General features: G+C 36.1%; 1 protein-coding gene across 8 annotated transcripts in view; it reads right to left on the bottom strand.

Annotated features, from left to right (window-relative positions):
* Positions 1–1085: 1085 nt before the first annotated feature.
* Positions 1086–27401, bottom strand: part of PICALM (phosphatidylinositol binding clathrin assembly protein) — a 98496-nt gene continuing 72180 nt past the window's right edge. For 2 of the 8 annotated variants that reach the window (XM_068977148.1, XM_068977144.1), the window contains 8 exons: positions 25261–25368; positions 23504–23635; positions 23378–23408; positions 23099–23198; positions 19911–19934; positions 18490–18549; positions 16889–16993; positions 1087–2935 (listed from right to left, as the gene is read on the bottom strand). In XM_068977148.1, the coding sequence (XP_068833249.1) occupies positions 2921–2935; positions 16889–16993; positions 18490–18549; positions 19911–19934; positions 23099–23198; positions 23378–23408; positions 23504–23635; positions 25261–25368 (575 nt within the window). In that variant the 3' untranslated portion in view covers positions 1087–2920. Of the gene's footprint in view, positions 2936–16888; positions 16994–18489; positions 18550–19910; positions 19935–23098; positions 23199–23377; positions 23409–23503; positions 23636–25260; positions 25369–27401 lie in introns of all 8 variants that reach the window. The other 6 variants (XM_068977145.1, XM_068977149.1, XM_068977147.1 and 3 more) reach the window with 6 other exon arrangements.

Consider the following 27401-nt stretch of genomic DNA (forward strand, 5'->3'; position numbering starts at 1 on the left):
AAAAAGTGAAAGTCATTCAGTCATGTCTGACTCTTTGCAACCCCATGAACTGTAGCCTGCCAGGCTCCTCTGTCCATGGAATTCTTCAAGCAAAAATACTGCACTGGGTAGCCAATCCCTTCTCCAGCAGATCTTCCCAACCCATGGATTGAACCCAGGTTTCCAGCACTGCAGGCTGATTCTTTACCATCTAAACAACAGAAGTGCCTTGCAATTATTTTAGTCCAAGGAGAAATTTATCCCATAAAGTCCTATATTCTAGGAGTAACATTTTGTCAGCTTGTGGAGAAGTAAACAATCCCTGCTCCAACATAATGCCTCTCCCTAAATATGGACTCTCATAGTCACTTATTAAGAAAAATATATCTTAAGAAAATACAATGAACAGTAATAACGAGATGTTAAAAGCATAAAAGTTTTGAAAATGATTTGGGATGGGCTAGCTTCCCTCTGCTAACAATCTCTGCAGCCACTACCAACTTGCTACCTAGACAGTAAGATGGTGTGGACATATACAGGTTTATAACCTGATTCAGTTTTGTGTTTTTCTTTTACGTATTCAACAGCTGATTTACCTCACTTGTTACATTCTGATTATAAAGCTAACATGGTTGTGTGGTTTGTGTTTTTCCTTGTCAATAACGTCTAGACATCAGGGCAGGAGGTGGGAAATGTGCTCCATCTGAGAATAAACAGCGGTCATCAGGCTAGACCACAGAAGGAAAACAATTCCCTTCTCAGTTCATGCAAGGCCTGACTCCAAGGTCTATTAGCTAATCGACCTGGGCAAGACCCTAATTCCAATCTGTGAACTGGGTATAATGGAGATAATACCAACCCAATAAGCCCTAAAGTTGGAACCATAAGATGGAAATGTTTATGAAGCATTTCACAAGCTTGAATATAGTGAGGAAAAAAAACAAAACAAAACACCACAGTATAAAAGGAACAAGCCATAGACCTCAACTGTAACATCCACTCAAACACCAGGAGAGACAAATCAAAATCCGTCATAATGGTAAGGAAGTTAACTTACAAAAGTACATTTTCCAGTTTGTATGAAAATGGTTTAATAACAGTGAAACTTTAAAAAGTGGTAATATTCACAAAGTGTATTGGTTAAAGACTATTTTTTCCAACCATGGCAAATAGTATGCAGACACATTTATCAATGCAAAGCTTTTGGTCCCTCTACCATGTACTATGAATCCTACTTACTATTCACTATGAAACACGATACAGTCAGAGGCTTTTTTGGCAGACATATCACATGCATCAATACATCAAATTCACAGCATTTTCTCCCTTAAACTTACCTGACTGAAGGCATCTGATCAAAATGCAAAAATGAACAATTTTAATAAATAGTTCAGCGTATCAATGTCTAGAAGGTAACAAAAGTACAAAGATAAAGCTTTTTGGAAATTAAAACAGAAATAAATTTTACAATTTATTAAATCATCAAATATAATCACTGGGGTATACTTTTATTAGCAAAAAAATAATAATACCAATGATAAAGAAAAACGGAAAAAAGAAAATGCGCCTCAGACCAGAATACCATAACAAAAGTTTTGTGGAAGCTGCATTTTATTTGAAAATCCACCCATTTTTGCTAACATACATTTTAATATTGTAAACAAAAATAGAATCTGCAGAGACAATGCAACAAATATGCTTAAACTCATGTACAGAATTGCTTTCCTACAACAAACTGTCCTTCTTAAGGCCCGTCTCAACCCAAATGTTAAGATGTATTTACACAAAGCACCGATCAACAGTGCACTTTAATTCTTCGTTAACTAAACTCTTGGCTAGACATTAATTTTAAAGATACTATTTCCCCTTATTTAAAAGGTACATGATCATAACATGGCATGAGCCAAATAAAAGGTTCAAGGATTTTGTCCCCTCCCCTCCCCCCATAACACCTCCTAGAGTTTTACTGAAAAGAAGGAAAGTCTTGAAGTGAAAGCAATTCCTCACATTCATTTTGGAAAGGCCCTAATGTCAAATGGAAAATAATGACATGCCAAGCACAAAGCAGTAAAGTTCCTTCCCAATGCACTAATGCTGAATTTAAAATGTAGTGCTTTTCCTAGTTCAGTGAACTGTTCCCTTGCAAAATCCTAGGCACAGAATTGACTATAAGGATTAATGCATTTATAATGCTTCCCTAAATCCCATAGAGACTGAGAATTCTTAAGCGATTCAGACCTATGGACTTGCCTTAAAATATTTAGTGCTCTGTATGTCAGCTGAGAAGCATTCTGAATCAGATTCATTCTTATGGGTAACAATCACACATACCGTGTACATCCATACTCATTTTCATAAGGAGGTTTGATACAATATTAATGTTACGTAAATTGATAATCATAAATAAATACAAATACTTAAGGAATGTCTACTGCAAACTGAATATATAATTTTTTTAAAAAAAGAAAAGTTAATTTTAGTTACTGTTTCTGTATCTGTGAGGACTGGAGAAAAGAAAGATACTGCATAATGAATAATTATGATTTGATCCCCCCAAAAGAGTCCTGGTGCATTAGCATAAAGGACACAGCTCTTCTCTCCAGGCAGCTTTTCCAAATACAAATTTCACACTTTCCAAATAAGGGCTTTTCTTGGTAGGTTACTGATTATGGGTATTAATAGGAGTTGAAAGAACTGAAGGGTTAGTCACCAAAAAGACAGCTCTTAGTCTGAAATCATGGCAATTCTTGGCTTTATAAACTGTATTGATACGTTCTCCTATAGACTAGTCCCAGTTTCCTTCATGGGCCTTTACTGGGTTACTGTAGCATTCTAATGGAAGAAGAGAGTTTAAGAGACAGCAGTTTGGATTTTGCTGGAAGTAAGTATTTGCCGCTTGAGCACTTGTCTTTTTGGAATAATTCCATTCTCTTCCATCTAGTTACATAAACTGTATCTGGAAAAAAAAAAAAAGTGTGCGTTAATTCACTGCATTAAGAGATACCTTCTCATAAGTGAAAATGCTTTGTGCCTTTTACCATTCAACTTGCCTGGAAGTGTTCATAGCATGCTTACCACAAACCCTGATTACAAAACAAAGTCAGTGTTATCAGCTTATCATGAGCCAGAACTCAGTATTTGAAGCAAAATTACAGGGCCTTCCAAGTTTCTAACTACTAAAAACCAAAGGGTATGGAAAGAAAGAAGATGAATGAACAATTTTTCCATGACAAGTTCAGAAAATCTCTCCATGAACACAAATATTTCACATAAAAATCTCATTCAGGCAACAAGCAAAATTTGAAATTTTACTTCTAAATATTATACCAAAATTAGAGATAATTAAGGGAACAGTATGATGTTTGCTAAAAATTTCTTTACTAATATAAATCAAAATCTGAAAGATCTACTTTCTATTCACTCAGGTTCTTCACTCATAATATCCTTTAAATTGCTCATCAAAAGAAATTACTGGAATAGATATGCTAGTGAACTGTTGTCAAATCAGAAGAGTACAAACTCGCAAAGATCCACAAGGTATATCTACACTGGGGGGCTCCAGCATCAAGAAGAAAAATGACACTGCTTTCCAGGAAAAGAGGTGGTATGGATTAAAAGCAGAATCTTTCTATCAAAAAGGGTATTACGTATTCACTTGCCCTTACCTTAGAAAAATAATAAGCTGGTTTGGGGGGAGGGGGGAAATATTACCATTTTAAAGTGAATAGGTATACATAAAAAAAATAACCCTTTAAAGAAATTGTTAAAAATGAATTCTTCACAATGAATCCTGGCCATTACATTAAAACTACAGATGCTCCTTATTAAGCTTGAATCCAATGTATAAAACTGCTGTTGTTCTCTATAAATCTTTTAGACTGAATACAAACACCCAGGTTTTAATGGGTGGTGTTTGATCTCATCCATCTGCTGTGAGCAGCGGATGCTTATATGTACACATGTGAGACGGTCTTTTGGTTTCACACCTTCGGACAATGTTAAAGACATTTTCCAAAAGCAGTTTGTCCTCTTGCCCTATTTGGATCTATTATTCTTCACCGCAAGAACATAGGAGGAGGAAGAGGGGGAACCTAGAGTCCTTTAGAAACAAAAGAGAAGAGCCATTCGTGCTTAATGTTTGGTAATTTTTAGAAGTTATTTCAGTCCCCGTCTCCCCCAACAAGCAGCAATACCTAAAGTGATTTATAAGAAATCCTCCAAAGAGAGCTCTGCAAAAGGGTCCTTTCCTGAAGCTCTGTGAGGACTGTGACTGGAGGGGCTGGAGGCTGCCGACAGCTGGGGGAAAGAGACAGAGAGAGGGAAAGAAAAAAGATCTCAGAACGACAGAACATGAAGGCAGAAAATGTAATGAAAGAGGAGGTGGTTTTTGTTTGTCATCTTTAATAAATATATAATGGCAGCCTGTGCAGAAAGCAGAATCATTAAAACAAATGTTTCAGTCACATGTCAAGTTAAAGGGTATCCAATGGCATGTGCTTTTCAGAAAACAAATTCTTGTTTCTGAATTCCAAAGGAATAAAGTCTTTTACCCAAAAAGGTCGAAATGAGCTGACCCATGGTTAAGACTTTTATTATATGTGTGAGTGGGAGTGGGGAAGAAGGGAGCCACAGTACAATTGTGAGCTGCAGACGGCGGCTTCCGGAGTAGAGGCTGTCTGTCAAATGGTGTGGAAAATCTGACCTCTGTCCAGAGCCAACACATCTAGCTGCAATACTCTTTCTTTCCTTCCTTCCTCATCAGAGGTGCAAAGTCCTGTCCTCGCTGTTCACACTTTGGACAAGGAGTTGTCTCCCGCCTGTTTATATGGAAAAGCTGCAGCTGATGCTTTTATACTCCGGAGGGAGAAATGAACTCAGAGGTTATCTACCATAGTTAAACTACCCACATACTGCCCTGAATACAGGGAATACTTAAGATCCTTGATTCAGCTTCCTGTTAGAATACATTTACTTGATTCTTGGAATTTGCTCTTATTGTTTAAACATACAGTAAGGCAAATAGACTGCTGCAATCAATAAAATATTTTTAGTATTTCCTCAAGTAAAGACAACTCCTGAAGTACCATCCGTATCTCCTTCATCAAGTCTACTTTAAACCAAATATGAAGCTATTCTTTTCTCTCTCTTTTTAATCGCTAAGTCATGTCCTACTCTTGTGACCCCATGGACTGTAGTCTGCCAGGCTCCTCTGTCCATGGGATTCTCCAGGCAAGAATATTTTGGAAGAAACTTTTAATTTTTTTCCTCCACCTGCATTAGATTGCAGAGGCACACAGCACAGGAATGTTCAACTGAGCATTAAATCAGAGCTAAATAGAAACAGTTTCAATTCATACCTCAACATTCGAATTCATGTAAAGGATTTCAAGGCTCAAAATCTGTCTTTGCTGGCTCAAAGTGATCCCATTTCTGCCTTTTTTTTTAAGCACTACAGAGCATGAATAGCCAGTGAATTTTCAACAAATGTATCACACCTCAAGCATATGAAATTTGTTGTTTTGGGTGCCAAGATTAATTTACAGGTTTAGAAATCATTCTCAGTTATATCAGTGAAAGAAAGTGAAGTCGCTCAGTCATGTCTGACTCTTTCAGATCCCATGGACTGCAGTCTACCAGGCTTCTCTGTCCAAGGGATTTTCCAGGCAAGAGTACTGGAGTGGGTTGCCATTTCCTTCTCCAGGAGATCTTCCTGACCCAGGGATTGAACTCAGGTCTCCTGCACTGCAGGCAGACGCTTTACCCTCTAAGCCACCAGGGAAGCCCAGTTATATTAGTGGTTGAGTCATTTTCTTAATCCAGATCTTGTTCTCAGAAATAAATGTTCAAAGACAATGGGAAGAGACAATGGAAAAGTTGATGGAATTTACACAAGCAGCTACGGACAGCAAGACAGGACAGTAGGTCTGGGTTTGGAGAGTCAAGTATCATCCAGGCAGAGAAGCTTAATTGGAAAGACGCTTCTCCTCCACCTTTCATACCAACTAGGATGACCATTCAGCAGCAAAATGATTTTAAGTAAAGTAATCACTGAGCTGGGAATTAAAGATTAACTGGGTTTTTCTCCAAAACACGTTTTCTTTTTCATCTGATGTTAAAACAAAAGTCCCTGCTTACTGCAGAACGCCAATCATCCAAAATCTACAGTCCTGTATGAGAGCCTCTCACTAAAACATCTTCTTGTATTGCATTTTCATAAGGGCAGCAGTCTGAGAGGAAAATGCACTCTGAAGAATATGGGAAAATGGAACATCAGACTCTTTTCTTTTCCATATGTGAGCACACTGCTAGAGAAAAGTCCTAGAGGCTTAATAATAATGTTGAAGAGCATCAATTTTCCTTGGGGGAAAAACTGCTAGTTTCTAACACTTCTACTATTTGTTAAATTGGCAAAATAAACGCATACATAAGTCTTCAACACCTACTTAAAAAACATGTAGCTACATTAAAACATGAGAAAATAAGACTCAGTAGCCCCACAGTTAAGTTGCATATCAGCAACAACTATCTCAAGCAGACGGAACCTCGGCCCAGACTGGACAGGCAGCCTGCACAGGGTGCCAAGGGCTGAGCCGCACAGCAGTCCTTCACCGCCTGTCCCACCCTTCCAGCACCCATACCAAAGGACACGCACATCATGCACTGCTGAGATAGTCGTCAGTTCAGAGAGCAAGTAAGGCAACTGAAGGAAAGGAAATACGCTGCAAGAGCCCAGTCACTGCTCAAGGAAAGAAGGAAGAAAGGAGTGCACCAAGGGCAACAGGATCCTGGTAGCTGAGAACCAGCAGGATTTAAAGAGCCTGAGAAAGTCACCCAAAACTACAAGGGTTAGCTCTCCTTTACTTATCATTCTTGAGAGTATGTTAAAGAATATGTAGGGCTGCTACATACTGGAGAGGGTTCAGGATGGGGAACACATGTACACCCGTGGCGGATTCATGTCAGTGTATGGCAAAACCAATACAATACTGTAAAGTAATTAGCCTCCAAAAAATAAATAAATTTTTTTAAAAAATTTAAAAAAAGAGAAAAATCCAGTGATCTTTGTTAACTGCAAAATCACTGTTTTACAAGGTAGCAATAAGACAAATTGTAACTGACCACTTCAGTCATATTCTACTACAAATATGGTAACACACACACATACACACATCCAAACAAAAGAAAGACTTTCACTTATTTATTTCAGTAACATTCTCTAGACCACACAGAGCTAAAAAAAAATTAGTACAGCCACCAGTTTGTTCAAATTAAATTGACCTATCCCACAACTAAATATGCCATTTAAACAAATGGTCAGTCTCACTAGTCTAAAACAGACATACTTAAGTTTTTTCTCATTTTATATGAAAATGAAATAGTGAGCAATGAAAGAAGAGCTGAATATAAATAAAAATACTAAAATGTACAGGTAATTGATGATGGCAACTCAGCTGACACTCCTTCACCCCCTTTCTCCACCTGAATCAACCTTTATAAAAATGCTGCAATTAAGTAAATTTTTTTTTCCTTTTTGGCTGTAGTGTGTGTTTAGCATAGTAAAGACGACAGTACAGAAATCATAAGTTAAATTCAAAAAAAAGCAAATATTCCAATAAAGGAATTTTTAAAAATAGACTTCTATCAATATACTAAAGACCATAAAATAAAAATGGTTACTACCCCTTCAGTTTACAACATTCAACACCAAAGAAAGAAAATTTCATGTTAGAACAAGAAAATAGCATCAGTCTCAGAAAGTAAGCCTAGTGCAACTGAAAGCTTATAGGAGAAGACTGGGCATTTTAGGACAAATTTCTTGAAATACATACTGGCTGTGTTTAAAATTCTTACAGAAGGAACAACTCTGCCACATCTTTACATCTGAATTTGAATCCAAAAGCCTGGATATCAAATAGCAACACTGTAAAGATTTATTTTGTCTTTGTTCAAGAGGCAAGTTAAGAGAAAAATGGGTGCACTTCTTTTGCCAAGGATGAGAGCACAGTTTTATGGAAAGATGGAGATAAATCTAATCCTGGCTCTTTCGTAAAGCGGGGTTAAGAAAGACCCAATACCCAAACCTCCCTTAACAGCTGCCTTGAGGACTGAAATATACAAAAAGCACCCAGCTCGTTGAGTGGCATATATTAGTCTCTCAAATATTAGTTCAACCTTCCTTACCCTCTACAATCAAATGCTCATCTAATTTTATATAATAGGATCAGCTTGAATCTCACTGAATCTGCATTGCTCTTTTAAGAGTTTATTTTACCATCAACCAGTCACTTGTGCTTCCATATTACACTCACCTTCAGGCTCCTCAAATGTACAGAAACATTAAGAATAAGATATATATTTTGTCTCTTGTTCAGCAACTAGCAGTGACTTACACACAGTAAACACATTCTATAACATGTTAAGTTAAAAATGCAAAACTTATATTTTAAAGTAACACTAAGTAAAATTTACATTCTATAACATGCTAAGTTAAAATGATTTTTGGTGATAAAACAAGCTCTGTATAAAAATGTTCACCGAAGTGGGGTATTTAGAAGAAAATATTAGAACTTCCCTATTTTTACCCTCTTAAAACGTCTATTTCTCCATGTTTTTAATGTACCTAACATTGCTATAAGAATAAAGAAGTACAAATACACTGAGGGTACATGCTTAAAGACTACTTTCCTGATACTGCTGTGTAATCAAAACATTTTAGAAACCTCAGCCCTACTTAATATGATTTCACCGAGACATTACCTACAAAACTAAGCCACAGAAAGATATGCTGAGTTTGTAAGTTACTGAATCCAGATGAATAAGACATAAACATACAGTATTGCACTGCAATATTTTATACTAAAGACAATGCTATTCTCAGCTGCCTCTGAGAAGTATGGCTACAAAGAGAAGACTTCTCTATTGCATAAGGTAAAGGACCTGTCCTGGAGGCTGAGTCAAATACCTTTGATAACTGTTTCCTGGGTTTATGTTCAACACAACCCCATCACAGGCTTCCGCCCATCAGTAACACCAAAAAGTAATGCCAACATTACTCCTGTTGCCTTTAAGGCACTACTCATCTTGTTTTTAGGGGCACAAAACAGTGACCTAAGAGGATTTCTCTTTAAATGTATGTTGTTTCTAAACCTCTTTACATAGGAGAAATGTTATTGCAAAACGGCATCTGAGACATCTTAAAATCATGGCAACATAAATTGACAAAAAATTAAAGAAAACCAAACTGCAGAGGGAAATGGATCGCAAGACTTCTTAAACTCATGGAAGGAAATATTAACTGCTGAAGCTAAAAATAAACATTTCCATTATAAGAAGTGTTTCCAGGGTAAGAGAAGTCTGTTTAAAGTTCAGTTTGATGGATGGAAATCCTAAAAGCTGGCTCTGCTTATGTGAATAAAATGTTCATGGCTCATTCTATAAGACTTTAACTTCTTATCCGTTGAAAACCAAAGAAAATGAAAAGCTTAGGTTTATGTTAACTGGTACATAAGGAGATGAAATAGTAATTATACCTAAAATGCACCACTTATTTGCTATTTATTGAAAATATGGCACTTTTCTTCAGTCAAAAAAACTTTCAAACTGTGTTCCATATATGAGCTTGAGGCTATTACCTGATTTATCTACTACCTGATTTATGCTTTTACCTGATTTATCTACTAGGCTTCAATTTAAAATATCAAAGGAGAGAGCTCCTTAGACTTGGGCATTGTCACAAAAGGTTTGCTACCCCCACCAAAAAGGCGGGGAAGGGGGCTTATAAACTATACTAAATTGGACCAAATAAATATTTTAATATAAAATCAAGTTTGGTAGTTTATGGTAACACTAGTTCCACAAATGCTAAAATACATAAGGTAAAATCATCATTTTATAGATAAAGAAACTGAGGCTCATCAAATTTCCAAGGGCAACTTTCTCTGAAACACCTGGTTAGTGGGGAGTCGAGCTGACGAATCTGTTGAACTATCCTCCCAAAAGGTATCAATATGTTGAAGTCCTGACCCCTATGAATGAATCTATGAGAGGGACTTATTTGGAAATAGGGTCTCTGCAGATATAATCAAGTAACGATGGGGTCATTAGCGTAGGTCCTAATCCAATGACTGATTCTACGAAGGAAACGCCACGTGAAGACAGAGACACAAGGAGAGCGCCATATGCGAGAGGCAGAGGATGACTTGGGCTGCTAAAAGCTGGAAGAGGCAAGGAAGGGTCCTCTTCTAGAGAATTCGGGAGAAGCTTGACCTGCTGACACCCTATTACTGGACTGTAAGCCTCCAGGACTACGAGAGATGAAATTCCTGTTGTTTGAAGCCATCAACTTTGCGGTTCACTCTGTTATGGCAGCCCTAAGACACCAACAACAGACTTGGAGCAGTCCCAGTTCCCAAAGCAGTCTGACTGCTTCCTCTCTAAAACTCGCTATCTCTATTAATCTCCACTCAGCTAGAATTTATGGCTATATTTAATATATAGAAAAAAGTTTAAGATTAGAAAGATATTTTTAAAAAGGATTTCTCTAGTCTACGTCAGTCAATACGCTGTGCGCCTTCTATATTCACAGTGCTGTACAGTCACTGATGTTCATCACGAAGACTTGGTAGAACCTCACAGTCACCCAATATTTTATGAATATGTTCCAGTTTTGTTGAAAACAAGAATTAGATTTCCACCTTTTAGGGAAAAAAAATGTCCTCAGCAAAAATCCAGTGGAAAGGCCTGGTTCTACAGGTAGTCTTATTAACGATAATGGTCAGCAGATGGGACTCCTCCAATTTTTGTTTTGACTGATTCAGGTAGGCCCAGGGGACTACAGAAACAGTCTCACCAATGGTACTAAACCCCAATTTCCAAAGTAAATCCCCACCATGGGATCTTCTACTAAGCAAGGATGAATGACCACAACACACTGCTGACGAGGCAAAAGGCTCCACAGAAATGCAGCTGGGCAGATCAGCTGACAGAGAGGCACTGCCAACACCCACAATTAACACACCAAGAAAGTTAAAAAAAAAAACACACAAACAAAAACGTAAAGCCTAAAAGCAAAGAGAGCTATTAGTTCTCACACACAAGAAAGTCATTAAAAAGGCCATTTTTTTTGGTGAGACTTAAATTATTCCAATAGCCAAAGCTAACAGTACTCCCATTTAGGTCGGTAAAAGGCACTCACAACTAGCCACTGTGTCCTTTCAGACACTCAACTGATGTCATACTTTCTTAGATCTGGCAGATACAAACAAAAACACAGCAGCCATTTTACATCTTATCCATATCCTCTACTAAAAAAACCCTCAAAGCCTCCCAATACCAATCAGGAAAACAATAAAACTTTTAATGTGCTTATTTTAAAAATTAGATCTGCAAATGTAACACTCTATGGTTTTCATATTGCTTTTTGGAAAACAGACTGATAAGGGGATCAGTATGAGATTCTCATATAAAAAAGTGGTAAGAACATAAACACAACACACCCCTCACCAAATCTTCAACAGCTCAACTGTTTTATGAACATTCATTAAGAGATTGTTACTTCACATCACTAGTCACTAGTGAAGTCACTCAGTCGTGTCCAAATCTTTGTGACCCCATGGACTGTAGCCTACTAAGCTCCTCTGTCCATGGGATTTTCCAGGCAATAGTACTGGAGTGGGTTGCCATTTCCTTCTCCAGGGGATCTTCCTGACCCAGGGATTGAACCCGGGTCTCTGGCATTGTAGACAGACGCTTCACCGCCTGAGCCACCAGGGAATTTAAAAAAAAGAAGAAGAAAGCAAAACTGGGCTAACTGTCTTCATGCTTAGTAACATAATTGCTACATTACTGCAACATAGAATGAGTTTACAAACTATTAACTGGTAATGTACATTTCAATTTATATACCAGGATGTACCAGTGTTTATATAAAGCACAAGCCCAGAGAGGGCAGTAAGAGTCCCCATTCTCCCCAACTTAATAAACACACTAGTAACTGTTAACAGGAAATAAAATAGTGTGAGGAAGCATGGAAGAGAAGGAAAAAAAGCATTAGCCATATGGTTCTAGTATTCTCCATACAGTCAAACAAACAGAAATATGCACTCATGTAGAGCATTAAGAAAAAAAAAAGCTACATTAGTCATGAAACAGAACATCTTTAAGCTGTGTGAAAATATTTTTAAAAATATAGATTAGCACAAAATGTGAACAGAACAGAGTAAGTATATAGGTCTATAGGAACATTAGAGTATGGTAGATAAGAGAGCAGGAGCTATAAGCTACATCTTTAGTAAGTAATGGCTCCCAAAAGAAATACTTCAAGAAATAGGAAGACTTCTGACAATAGTAGGAGAACTGGGATTTGATTAAAAGATTCTATTTTGATGGGATTTCGCTTGTATTTATAAACTATTATTTATTTTATACTGTATAAAGAGACATCTTTGCCTCAAAGAAATTTTATTGAAACAAAGAAAGCAAAGCAATGAGAGAACAACTAGAAGGTTTAAATTAAACATTAAGAAAAATTATTTTGTTTACTGCTACCACTGAACGGCCAAAGTTAATAAAAGAAACTAGCTTTGTTATTCATTTGCTCAGTCACGTCCAACTCTTTGCAACCCCATAGACTGCAGCACGCCAGGCTTTCCTGTCCTTTACTATCTCCCGGAGCTTGCTCAAACTCACGTCCATTGAGTCAGTGATGCCATCCAACCACCTTGTCCTCTGCCGTCCCCTTTTCGTCCTGTCTTCTCTCTTTCCCAACATCAAGGTCTTTTCCAATGAGTTGGGACTTCGCATCAGGTGGCCAAAGTATCGGAGTTTCAGCTTCAGCATCAGTCCTTCCAATGACTATTTAGGACTGATTTCCTTTAGGATGGACTGGTTTGATCTCCATGCAGTTCAGGGGACTCTCAAGAGTCTTGTCCAACAACACAGTTCACAAGCATCAATCCTTTAGCACTCAGCTTTCTTTCCTTATGGTCTAGCTCTCACAACCATACATGACTATCAGAAAACCCATAGCTTTGACTAGATGAACCTTGTTGGCAAAGCAATGTCTCTACTTTTTTAATATGTTGTCTAGGTTGGTCATAGCTTTTCTTCCAAGGAGCAAGCGTCTTTTAATTTCATGGCTGCAGTCACCATCCACAGTGATTTTAGAGCCGAAGAAAAAAAAATCTGTCACTGTTTCCATTGTCTCCCCATCTATTTGCCCCGAAGTGATGGGACCAGAAGAAACTAGCTAAGAATTATTAAAAACTAAAGCTTGAGAAAATCTTTCCTACTCCAAAGATAGTTTAATTCTTAAATGATTAAAAATATTCAATCATGAAATTAAAGGCATTTTCATTCCTCAGGTTAGTCACCTAACATTTTAGCTTACAGTCTTTAGCAAAGAATTTAAACCAATTTTGCATACTGCTATAAATTACTACAATGTTTATAAGTAAGTAAAAAGATACATCAATGAGAAACAGAGTAAGTGACACAATGGAAAAGGTAAGTTTTCAACCAAATTCCCTTCTTTGACAAATAATGTTCAAAGCCTGTTATGAGTCAGGCACCATTTTAGGAACCATGAACATAAAAGTTATACAAGCTTGCCTCTGTGAGGGTTACAGTCTAATATAGGCAACTCTCACTAGGTCATATGGATGGATGGAGCGATGAATAGACAAATGGACGAACTGACAGATGCTAAGTAGTGACAAATTCTATAAAGAAGAATAATGCAGAATAGGTAAAAGAACTTCAAATCTCAGGAGAATGGAAAAGGGATGAGAGATAACTTAGAACGAGTAAAGAGCAAATCCACTTTATGACAGACGAAAGTTCTTCTAGAAAAGACAAACAGCAGAAGAACACTGGATAATCACCGAGAATTGTGAATGCATGCAGCTGGAAGGACACGAATGTTCTACTTACTCATTATTATTTCAAAGAGGGAAATTCTGTGAGGTAGTTCTTAAGACAAAAGAAAAGCTGAGGCTGTATCTTACATGTTCAGTTATATCAGATTCATCTCCTTAGATTTTTGAGTCTGGAGATAAGATGCTACAAATACTGCCTACAGAAGTTTACTCCAGTATCTACACATGGATTAAACTAGGAAGGCAAGAAAGGTTCCCATCTGGGTCAAGGATTATAGACTGCAAAAAGGGAGGGGCTAAGAAGAGCAGAGGAATGATTAGTGGGACACTGTCCTAAGATATATGGAAAACAAAGAGGGGAAAGGAATCAAGAGCAACACTGTAACATTTAAGATTCTGACTTTCAGCTGGTTCAAATAACTCTGTAAGGAGAAGTCCAAAGCCTCTTTGAACCACTTCACTGCCACCCAATCTTCTTTTCCTCATCATCAATTTGCCTTCTTCATTTGCTTTTCTCAACCAGTAATATTTAAAATTACCTACTGACTTCAAATTTGATTTTTCAACTAGAAGCTTGTTTCCAAATGTTCTCATTCTCTTCTGGGAGAAAGTAATTAGAAAAGGGCAGTTCTATCACTATTTCATTTATATACTTGGAAATTCTTGCACTGTTTTGGTGTTTTGGTGACAGTTAACATGGATTTCAAAAGGAAACAAGATATAAAACCTGTGTTAAGAACTGATGCCAGGGGGCTAGCAATTTTTTTTAAGGTAGATTCTCTTTTACTAAGATTTGTTTTAAACTATTAAAAACACACACCAAAAACCCTCATGGCACAATGTTTCAAGGTTAAAAATATCATCCAAAACTGTATAGGATGCTCTTGACAACTACAGTTATATCTTAGATACATAAATATAGTTTATAATCCAACAGGAAACCCAGGAATTAGCAGAGTGGTTCACTATGGGCACAGGAAGACAGTAGTGGCGTAGTGGCCACATGGGCTGAGCAGCAGCAGTAGAGAGGTACTGTGGCACAAATGAGCACTGGACCAGGAAGGAGCTAAGTAGCATTTCACCATTTGTTTAGTTTAGTTGAAGAACCTTTCCAAATCTCAACTTTTAAAAAATAAAGAATGGTGACACTAGTGATAGGAGGCCCATCTACCTTAAACATTAGTTTGAGAATGAGGTAATGCATGTGAAAGTGTTTGCAAACTGTTAGGTAGCACCCAAGCTTAGTAACAGTATATTCTGTTTCTGAGATAGGAGCTTACAAGACAAGACCCACACTAGGTGCAGGGTTTCAGCTATGCATCAGGGAAAATTAGGTGGTTAGTGGTTACCAGTATATTTATAGCCCCAAAATATAGTTGTTTTTTTTTTCCTCTAAATACATTTAAGTTCTTTATCACTTGGTCTTGTAACCGTAAAAACCCAAAGCAATTTTTAAAAATAAACTACATGTACCTGAAGTTAAAAATGTGGGTAACAAAGAAAAAACTAAAAAAAAAAAAGAAAAATAGGAAGACATATAAACTAAAGAAAGGATCTACATCAAAAGTTAAGGAAATTATCAACAGCTTAATGTTATCAAAATCTATACATTTCTTTAACAGTATTCAGCCAAATTCAGAACTGCTGCTGGTAAAAGATGGAAAAGAAAGAAAATATAAATATCCATAATCTAATTTATAAAAACAAATGCATAAGAAAGATAACTGCATCAATTACCTCATCTGCCAACTAACTTCATTATAAATACTTAACTGTTTGAGGAGCAGGAAGAATAGGGCACTTTAACATGGACAAATGGGAACAAAAGAGGCATCTGGGGAAATACATGAAATTCAGAGAACATAGATTTTACCACTCAATCAGAATTAAATTCACTATCCACTTCCAGTCACTGGCACTGCCCAAGACATCAATTTATTAAATGAGTTCAATACTCAAAAAGGCTGAAAAATGAAACGGTCTCTTCTGCTTCACTGGTCTATGAGATACATATAGACTAACTTAACTGGATCAATACAAACTAATTTTTGCAATGTAACACTGCATACACTGGCAAGTGTAAAACTACCTGCATTCAAGTAGAGAAGGAATAATAAGTCCATCAACAAACATGCTCATGAATGCTTTCAAACAGCATTAAACATATAAAAGAACCAATCAGTTGGCACTGGAAGCCACGAAAGGGGGTGACTTTTACAATCACATGTCAGTACTTCCCAACTGTTAAACGATATGAGCAGGGTCATAGAGAGGGATAAGCCAACCTATCTCTTTACAAAGGTCTCATCCCACAGGATGTCATCAGAGAGGTAAACAACAAAGAAACTTCTCTCCTCTCCTAACCATAATGAGAGAAGCGTTTTTCAAAAAAAAATCCAGATTTCCCTGATGCTAACAACAGTGAGATGAAAAAGAAAGTGAATATCCAGGTGAATTTTCATGAACTGAAGAAGGCCTTAGAAACATCTGAAGAGAAAAGTCCTTCCTGTGAAGAAATCAGGTCAGGGTGGCATTTCAAGCTTTTTTGCTCTTTTGTGGGGAGAGGGGTATCTGTTTTTAAATATGATCTTCAGCAGGAGAAAGTTATCTAATGAAAAAATAGCATTTGCAACTTTTGGAGACTTGTCAAGTTTCACAGGTATCTCAACGGCAACACTTCACTGTGGCATTCAAGCCAAGAACTGAGTTCTGAGCTCAAGGTTTCTAAGGCCAACAGAGAAGAGCGCACATCAGAACTGTTATCAGAAAGAAGGTTTCTTAACTGGCCCCACCAACTATAAGTTATCAAGACTTTTCCATCTTTACCTATTTGTAATCTGCTTATCCTTTCTTTCCAAATAGTCGACATACCTAAAAGCTCTAACATGAGAAAGATACACGAAGAAAGTATCATCCTCCATGAAGGGAAAAAATGCTAACAACTTGTTTTTTTGAGCTGCATAAAAGGATTTTTTGTATTATATTTCTTCCACATCAAGCACAGTATAAGTTATGTGCAGCATGTTAATTAGTACCTGTGCTCCTGATACAGGGCCAAAAGGGTTTGGTGGTCTCATGACAGGTTGGCTGTATATTAAGCTTGGTTGTGTCATTACAGGTACACTTCCCATTTGAGGAGGCTAAGAAGACGAAAAACAAAAATTCTCAAGTTAAAGGATGCTGACTTACATTTTCCTTATTATAAGTAAGTAAACAAGAAGGATGATAATGATGTACTAGTACATCTGAATTAATTCAAAGGGTAAATGTCTATAAATGCAAATAAGACTGACAGCTAAAAATTTTAAGAGAATTTTTTTTGTATGGAAAATCTTTCATGTGCTTATTTTATACAGTTTACCAAAAAACTCAACTTTTTCTATATGACTTGCAAAATTCAAACTACAATAAACAGACAAAATAATTTAGACCAAAAAAATTTTCCAAATTTGTCATCTTTAAACATAGGGAAACTTAAAACTATAAAATGGGTAAGACATTTCAAAGTAAATTGCCTTTGTTCATCAAATCCAGTTCTTATACCATAATGCAAGTAAGCACAAGGGAAAATAGTTGATTCTTTGAAGAAGTTTACCTTCAACAGTTCTTTCATTTTATTTTACACATTTTTAGAGAAAACCAAGAAGAGGCTTAAATTACACACACAGATGTTAGTTCATTCTTAAATAATTAAAAATAAATCTCAAACAACCATCTTTTTAAAAATTACCATTCCACGATATAAAATTAACATAAATGACAGAACAGAGTACACACAGACCATCATATTATTTTGGTTAAAATGCAATGTTCTAAAATCTCATCTTTCTGCAAGTTCTATTTAACTTTTTAAGATGACTCCTATTTTCAGTGATTCACTTTATGAGTTTTCTGTGTAGACACCCTTTTTATGTAATGACTACTAATCCAAAAGCTTTTATGAAACTTTTTCATATGCAGGGAAAGAGCTACTTTCACTAAGACGTAAATAAAAAAGTAGCACAAGTAGCCTCAGCAGCAATACCGATGGATGAACACCGCCTCCCACCAGCAAGTTTCCCAGAATGTGTAGTGGGCTGAAGCTACTACACCTTCATCTCTTATTTGAGTCTGTACATTAAGAAAGCTGGGAGAGTAGAGCAGTTTATAATGCGGGTTGTGGGCAGCTTAAAAGTTTAAACACTGTTTCTGCACTATACCAATCATGTCATAGGAAAATTTCTCTGGCCTTCACTAAACTAAATTTACTCCCTACACAATGCAAGAAATATCAACTCCCCACATCCACTATAGTAGTATTAAGGTTATAAGACCTCACTGGTATTAATATAAGGTCAAAGCAACAGAGACTTGGAGTTAACATTAATGTTTAAATGAGTTCACAATGAAGAATAGTTGACTAACAAAACTTATGAGAGGAAAAATAAGTCAAGTAATACAGTAACCATTAATAAATGATATTTGTTGTATAATAAATGTTCTAGAAATACTTATGAAACCTATGCTGTGGCACAAGGTTCTGTGCTAGTTACTAAGGATATATGTGGCACTCTTTTTTCAGTTAAATTTGGAAATAAATACATGTTAAATGCAGGTCAACCGATTTTCAAAAAGCTGTGTTGGGAAAAATACTTACGATTCCATATCCTATCATGCCTGTTGGTGTAGTAGCAGGATAGGCCATTACAGGGGGGGCCTGACATGGTGAGAGAAAAGACAAACAAGCAAGTGTAACTCACATATGTCAATGGAGTCCAGGTAATTAATAGCTAAAAAGAATTGCTAAGACAGCTGTGATTAAAGGTGATATTTGTGTTTGTTAATAACTGTGTCAAGCTCAATGACAAAAGGTGTCTTAAAATTAGCAGAAAAGCAGAATTATTAGAAAGAAAAAATACCATTTAAACTTAGATGCAACAGTAATCTAAGATTTCAATGTGCTTTTACAGCATTAAAAATATTCAGATTTTTAGAAATACTCAAATCCTGCAACATAACGTCTGTCTCTCCCATAAAGATGTCTGCCCAGAAAAAGCAGCACAGTCAATGTTCCTAGGTGCTTCACTTCTGCAGCAAAGATAAAGCTTAAAGATTTCAAATCAAGGAACAATCTGATCTTCCAAAAGACTAGTTTCTAAGGACCTCATTCACTTCTTTCAAATAAGCCCAAAGATTTCAAACCACTATGGAGTATGACTCAAGTTTGTATGTAGAGTATACTTATTAGTATTCCAATTTATTCTGTTAATTATTTAAAATATCTTCTGCAAAGCACAAATTCAGAAGAGTAATACATTTTCAAGTCTGTTTATGCTTAAATGTATAAAAGAACGATCTACCATAAGATGTTTAAGGTCCTTCCTCTTCCCACTTCAATTCATGCTTTGAAATATACGACCTCAGCAAAAATCATTTTAGATATATTTGCTGTCTTAACAACATTCCCTATGTGTTATCTTTTAATAAAAACTTAAGATGAAGACAGGTGAAAGACCAATAACACTGCTAAAACATAAAAAATAAATTATATGGCAATTTGAACATACACATGGAGAAGTTAAATGAAGCGTAACTAAATGCGTAACTAAAGTGAATAGTTAAAAGTTTAGTATTTGAGTGAGCATGTAGAACTTATTGGTCTCCCCCTACTTAAGAACCAAGAGCTGCAAGAGCAGTAGACAAACTGCCAAGTACAGCAGAAGCCTGTAAGAGTTCATGCAACTGTGATTTCCAACATTACCACAATCACCATTTCCCTTCATTCAGAAGTCATCAAGTGCATAGTGGAAGCACAGATACAAACACAGACGCCCAGCCATCTGGCAGCAAATGGCAGAATATTAAGCAAGAAAAAAAAGTTGTATTTCCCATGCTACCGTCATCAGAATCAATTCTACAACAAACCCATGAAATCAGTAGATGCTAGGAAGAATTTTTGGCACATTGAAAATTTGAATGTGAAAACAAGTAATAGCTGGAAGGTTATGAGATTCTGCTACAGCAGTGGTTAATAGCATGCCAATTTATTGCAAAAAAGGCTAGTTTTTGGTCACTTACGTATTGTGGAAAATGCATGCCATTCTGTTTTTCCCAGGGAGAACAATTACATAATGCAATAACACTGGATTAGAACAAGTACTTACACAACAGAAAATACACAGAGAGCATTTTAGTTCACATGTACGTTCATTAACTACCTGGAATCCCTTGTATTTCCAGTATCTACTGGAAGAACATCTACACTAAAACACTATCAAGGTTGATAAGGGAAATTTAGTCTTTGGCATCATCCCCTTACTTACGTAAGAGTTTAATGATTTCAAGTGTCATTAAAATATAAAACCTATCGGTAGTACGAATAGTGTAAAGTTCAGTGCATACCATAAACAGGGATGTATTGTATAATGAATACCACAGAAAAAGCAGCAAGCAGTTAAAAGAGTTGGTAATGTAACATCATTATATATTTTAATAAAACATCAATAAATTTGTTTTAAATTTTTAAAAGTTTAAAAACCTTGACAGTGTTTAAAGATTAATAAAAAAGTTAGAAATGTAAAGAAATGTCATAAGCAGCAGTTTATCTAAGTAGTGAATCACATCACCAGCCCTAAATGTTAGTCATTAAAAGAACCTCTATAAAATACATACATACAAATATTTTCACAACTCCTCAAGAGATGACGCACCTTACCATATACAACACAGCACCATAGATATGGTTTCTTATCAGCACATTCTAGATGGTTAGATGTCTATTACATTCTAACAGTCAATCTAAGGTCAAGTGTTATTTGCAAATTTCTACTATTTCATATAGATTAATACTAATTTAATACAAAATAAGAAACTAGTCATTGTATTTTTGTATCAGCATTCAGATTTATATCATGGTTCATATGTAATATCAATGTATGATTCACACCTAGAGGTGTGTTACAGTGGGAAAAACATTGGATTCAGAGTCAGAAGGGATGGATTTCAATTTAAATCTGCTTCTGAGCTGCTATCCACTTGAGGGGAAAAAAAAAATCACTTTACCCCTACAGTTGGGACAACAGCTGCTCCCAAGAGTGCACTAATTATAGAGTCAGGATAGTGTGTGTGAGTGTGTGTGTGTAAAATGTAAACTATTTAAAATGTAAGGTTTTATTACTGGTGATGGTAGTGACCACTACCAGGAAAAAAGTTGTTGTTTAGTCACTAAGTCATGTCCAACTCTTTAGAGCCCATCAGGTTTCTCTGTCCATGGGATTTCCCAGGCAAGATTTCCCAGGCAAAAGTGGGTTGCCATTTCCTTCTCCAGGGGAATCTTCCTGACCCAGGGATCAAACCCATTATCTCCTGCATTGGCAGGTAGATTCTTACTGCTGAGCCATCAGGGAAGCCCAGAGAAAAAGTACTGATTTTAAAAGGTGGCTAAATTTTAGTATTATTTTCCACTAATGAAGACTGAGATTAATAAAACTCTCTAGATAATGTCATGGAAAACTTTAATAGCACACTATTTTTAGCTCAGCCCTATATTTAATTTTTACAATTAACCCAAGGAAAACAGCAAAACAGCACAATGCTCTGGAGGAGATTTAATAACAAAAGTGGCTATAACAAGGGTATGAGGGTCTCTAAGAACAGGAAGGACAGAACATGCAAAATGCTGCTTATTAGCCCAAGTTTGCAAGAAAGCATGTTTCAAATTTTTCTACAAAAAGAAATTGGTTTTCTCTGACCCAGGAAGACATATTGGATCGGTAAAACAGTAGCTAACCAAGGGTATGGTACAGCCACAAAACTACTCAGGGACAACCATACCTTATGGTAATTAAAACTATTAGAACTTCTTTAGTATTAGATGCTAACTCATTGGTCCTCCCTGGAAGCTCAGACAGTAAAGAATCTGCCTGCAATGCAGGAGACCCAGGTTTGATCTTTGGGTTGCAAAGATCCTCTGGAGAAAGAAATGGCAACCCTCTCTAGGATTCTTGCCTGGAGAATCTCTTAGACATTAATTATCATACAATTAATTTTCACTATTCATAGATTCTATATTTGCAAATTTGCTACAAACTAAAATTTATTTGTAATCCCCAAATCAATACTTATGAAGCTTTTTTTCACAGACATGTGCAAAGCAGTGAAAAATCTGTACCAGATACATCCAGTTCTAACAAGAAGATAACCAGAGGATGGAGAACTAGGGAACAATGCGGAATACTTGAAGAAGCTCTGGCTCTGGGGCCAGCTGGCCAGGTCTAGAGTTTCAACTTAGGTGCCAATTAGCGGGGTGTCAACTTAACACCTCTGAAACTCCTTTTCTCTTTTGCAAAATAAAATATCTACTAGAATAAATTTATTTAGGATTTAAGATTATAATCTATGTGAGATGTGTGAGTGTGTATACATACACAGCTGAAACTAGCTTTGTTAATACTGTCATCTAATTTTTATAGCCAATTCTCCTTATTTGCTGCACTTAAGGTTCAAAAGACCCTGATGCTGGGAAAGACTGAAGGGAGGAGAAGGGGACGACAGAGGATGAGATGGTTGGATGGTATCACCGACTCAACGGACATGAGTCTGAGTAAACTCCAGGAGTTGGTGATGGACAGGGAGGCCTGGCGTGCTGCAGTCCGTGGGGTCGCAAAGAGTCGGACACGACTGAGTGACTGAACTGAACTGAACTGAAGGTTCTTAAAGTCACCAGAACACTGAATTAGTGAACACTGAGCCATTTTTAGGGGAAACACTGTGTGAAATTAGCAACTGATTCAGTGTTAGACAAATAAATAACAGATTTGAAACCAGCAATAGAGAATAATAATTAAGAGCACAGCCTCTAAGGTAATGCTGCCTGAGTTCTAAAAACCCACCCCATCTCTTTTATTTGGGCTTATTATTACTTAATAATCCTGTTTCCATTTCCTTATCTGTGAAATAGGATAATAATAGTTACTACCATATAAGGTTAATTTGAGGATTACATAAAACAAAACCACATATTATTTTAGAATGATGCCTGGCACAAAATAACTCTTAAGTAAACGTTAGCTACAAAAATGTACCTGGCAAATAGTGTCAACCCAGCTTCCTTTAGAAGCTGAATGAAAGAAATAAAAATTACTTTTATTTCTTAAATTTTGTAACGACCTTTGCACTTATGCTTTATCGCTGCTTTAAACACATTTTCATGGTACATATTCACCCAAATTATTCATGTTAGTATATCATGAGATTTTCCAACTCACCATTGTTGCAGCATTCCACGCAGTTGTTGGTGCAACCTTTGGTTGCCAGTTAGATCCTCCAGTTAGCTTCTTTTCACCTGGCTGACTCCAATTTACATCACTTTAAATAAACACAAGTAAGATATAAATGTCTGTAATTATGAAGTTTTTTTACTATAAATTTAGATTGAACAGAGCATTTAAGATGCAGATGACACTTATACACATACTTTCTTGAGATAAAAGCCAAACCAACCTCTAGATGGCACATGGGGGAAAAAATGCAAATTTAACACTCACTTCTTAGTGGTTCCATTTCCAATGCCAAGATCTAGGACAGGAGAAAAAGAAAGCATTTAAAAACTAGACTCATTTTTATAAAACAACTTATTGTAAAGAAGATTCAAGAATTCAAAAAATACTTACTGCCCACAAGGTTGGCTAAGGATGAATCCAAGTCATCAGATACTAACTTGTTAGGTGGGAGTTTGGCAACGGGAAGACTCTGGTTCTGAGAGGCCACTGTTGGTTTGAGAAGTCCACCTAGTTCATCAAAGCCTTAAAGTTACAAACAGATGAAATAGGATTTTGTAAGGAACTTTACAGAGCTACAGCATTCTAAAGGAGGTCTCTGCCTTTTCTCCTTGTTTGTTTAATGGAAAAATCCTCTAAGAAAATAGGCACTAATAAATGCCCTTAAGTGGAAAAAGGAGAAATCCACCATTTCAAAGTAAATTGATTGAGACGGCTGTATGTACTTTGGCAGAATTCATTTGTCTCACGTCATAACGAAATTACATTAAAGTTACAGAGAATGAAGAAAGAAGCATTCAAGTAAACTACTCTTATTCCAAAACTGGGATGAGAAGGATGGAATTAATCCTCCCCCTCAGCTGACAAAGTCTTCTGAAGACTCACTCACACTTGAAGAAATATAGGTAAAAAATACATCTCTGAAAAAACATTTAAGAAACCGTATTTCATAGACTTTTTAATACTCTTCAAAGTGAAGAATGGAAGGCATATGTAAAACAGTATACTAGAACCAAGTGAAAATAAACCACTAGCTTATCTCTTTTCTTCTGTCTAAAAACCGCCTAAATTAAACTTAAGAAATAGCTAAACTACACTCTAATTGCATAGAATCATGTAGTAAACTAGGACATTGCTGAAAAATAAAATTCCTTAAGGTTCTTTCCTGAAGGGTAAAAGGTAAAACAAATCCAATCAACCAAGCCACCAAACGACTCAATAGCATAACCTAGGAATACTAGAGAATTTGAAAAAGAAAGTCACCAAAAATGGGGGCTTATAAAATATGAACTGGTTTCTATATCCTTTATCCTTCCTCCCAGTAAGACAAACTCGAGAGGAAAAAGTTAAATACATCAAAAATCATTGTAAACCTACCAGTGCACAGAAAAACATGAATTCCTAGTCCGTACATACTCTTTATAAGCTTGCTTCTTACTTTTGTATAAACACCTATTAATAACTGTATATTATGAAATTAAGAGTATCTCAATGTTTAAATGGTCTGAATTTAATTACTACACTTACCACTCTAAGATTAAGAACATAATTTAGTGTCAACTTTATAGGATTTCAATTTTTACAAACTTCAAATTAACAAGATACTAAGTGGAAACCTAGCTCTATAGGTCTATAAAGCTGTCTTAAGACAAATGAACAAGCATACTACAAAATGATTAAAAAAAAAAAAAAAAAAAGGCCCTGCACCCGTAGCTCTGATATTTAATTATTTCAGCCATTCACTACACATACTATTTCAATACGTCAAGGTACCATAGGTAATACTTTCCTAGTTTTCAAAAAAGCCAATTTTATTTCAGTAAAAGTAAAAATTATAGTGAGTAAAAAACAGAGCATTCTACACATGGTCACTAGTAATTGAGAACTCTAATCTAAGGAAAATCTCTTTTTTCTCTCTCTTAACACCTCGGGGAGAAACAGAATCTTCCCAGATTCAAAACTGCCACTAAAAAAAGAATAAAGGCTAATAGTCGCTTGAAATTTTCTTCCAGTCACTGGGGGAGGAGGACCCACTTCTTTGGCTATCCTAACTCCATCTATTTACACATGGTAAAAGTATCATCATCTGTCCTTACATAGACTCTAAACTAGAACACTAGAGTAAAGGTAATAAAGTAATTTTTTCTTACCCCCAGAATCTACAGTAATGTTGGTAGATTTATTTCCAAACACAGATTCAAAGTCAACATTAAGGCCAGCTGAAGGATGTGGCTGTGCAACTGGAGAAGGAGTGAACCCTAAGAGAAACCAAAATGGAAGCAGCTCAATCTTTAATAACTCTACATTTATAGATATCTAACAATGATGAAAATAGAGTGGAAAAAGCCCTGAATCCCCACAACAAAACACAAAGCCAACCCTTCAAGCAAAATGTTTCCTAGACTACCACATCTCCTTGTAGTGATTACATTTTCCAAAACAAAATCATCTCACTAAGGAAATAAAAAGTAAGTAAAGTTGAATTACTAGTTTGTTTCATTACAAGATAACATTTTTGCTTATTTTTTACCTTAAATTTTTATGCTAACGATCTTTAAAAAAAACAAACACATCTAAAATTCTAGGATCTTCTACGAAACCAAAATTTAAAGGATCACCTGGGTATAAGAATTTTGTGGTGTTAAAAAAGAATAACTTAGTATCCCGAAAAGTCTTTCTCCCTCTGCCTACTCACCTTCCATATTTCTCACCTTCCTTCCTTCAATGGTTAAACAAAAGCTATACAGTTTAAGTTCACTTGTGAAGGAAGAGGATTCTTAAAAGTTATAACCCACTAATCCTTATGAATCCCTTGTGTCCAGATGTTTTTTGAATATTAAAAAAAAAGGACTATTTTCAACCATCTTCTAAGTTGAACTTCCCAAAGTGGGGCTGCCACATATATAATCAAATATACTGATTTAACTATCTACACTGAAACACAAGAACATAAAGGGAAAATTTATTCTCTCCTGTCAATGTTATGCTGATGCTAGTGGCATTCAGCCAAGACATCTAGTTTATATAGAAACCAGGTAATGCTGAGGTAAATATAAGATTTTCAGTTGTGTGAAGTTTTATTTTTGTGAAGTGAGGTTCTGAATTTCTATAGGCTAACTAGAAGAATTAAAACCATCTAGACCTATTAGGGCTGTCACATGACTTGAGGAGCTTTCAATCACTGAGTCTATATTCAAGTAGAGAACAGCCTAGCAAGGATCACAAAGAAAGAATTCTTTCACTTGTGGAAGGGTGGAATAAATGGCTATAATAAATTCCTTCCTTGTGGAAGGAATTCTCTTCCATCTCTAAATTTTATAAATTCATAATGTTAAAAAGTTTTAAATATCTGGTATTAGAAGATTAATAACTATATTTGAGAGAAATTAAACTTCTGAGCCCTAAACATAGACCCTTTCTTCCTGTCCCATTTTTCTGCTAAAGGCAATTTCAATCTGTAAGAATTTCACACTGAACTCTTAATGTACATGACCAGGATTTAAGGAAGTATAATAATGCTGTACTAAAAGGCTGATCTTAAAGAAAAAGGTAAAAATTAGGACAAGATTTGGTGACAAGTTCAAGAAGGTCCTCAAAGTCAGAGAAGCCAGAAAGGACTTTTTATTAACAGTGATTCACACAAGCTGGTATACATCAATAATACTACTCAAAAAGTAGCATTTTACATCTGAGTATCAATATTCTGTAGAGGCAAAGATTTTTAATTGTACAAGTTTGATCTTACCCCATAGTCATTTAGCCCTTAAAATACTCTTAACTCAGACACTGGCCATACAATGAGAATACAACATTATCAAAATATAATTACATATACTGATTTAACAGTTCTCTGAAGTATACAAACTGTTTAAGAAATATACCACAGGCTTGCGAGTTCTTCTCAAAGCTCCTTACAAAAGGAACAGATGTATCTACTCAAGAAAGACAAAAATCTATCATGCTTTATAATTACATCCCCATGCTACACCATTACAGTGTAAGAAGCTTACAGTGTTCTTTAAATCCTAGAAACAATGTCTGAGCTATGGTATCATTTAATAAGAAAACAAAGGGAACAATAATTTGTAACTAGGACAGTAAATCAAATTTCTATTTTCCTCTGATATCCTGTCTCAAATTCTTTCTAGAATTTTGTTGATATTCAGAGATGAGCCTATCCTTCACAATAATACAAAAACAACTTCATTACTTTCTGTAAAGAGAGGAGCCGTCTCCTGAGGTCCCGAGGGGCACCAATCTGTGAAATTATGACGTTACTGCCTGGGTAGAA

Source organism: Capricornis sumatraensis, chromosome 8 (genome assembly GCF_032405125.1).
Source record: "Capricornis sumatraensis isolate serow.1 chromosome 8, serow.2, whole genome shotgun sequence".
Lineage (NCBI taxonomy): Eukaryota > Metazoa > Chordata > Mammalia > Artiodactyla > Bovidae > Capricornis > Capricornis sumatraensis.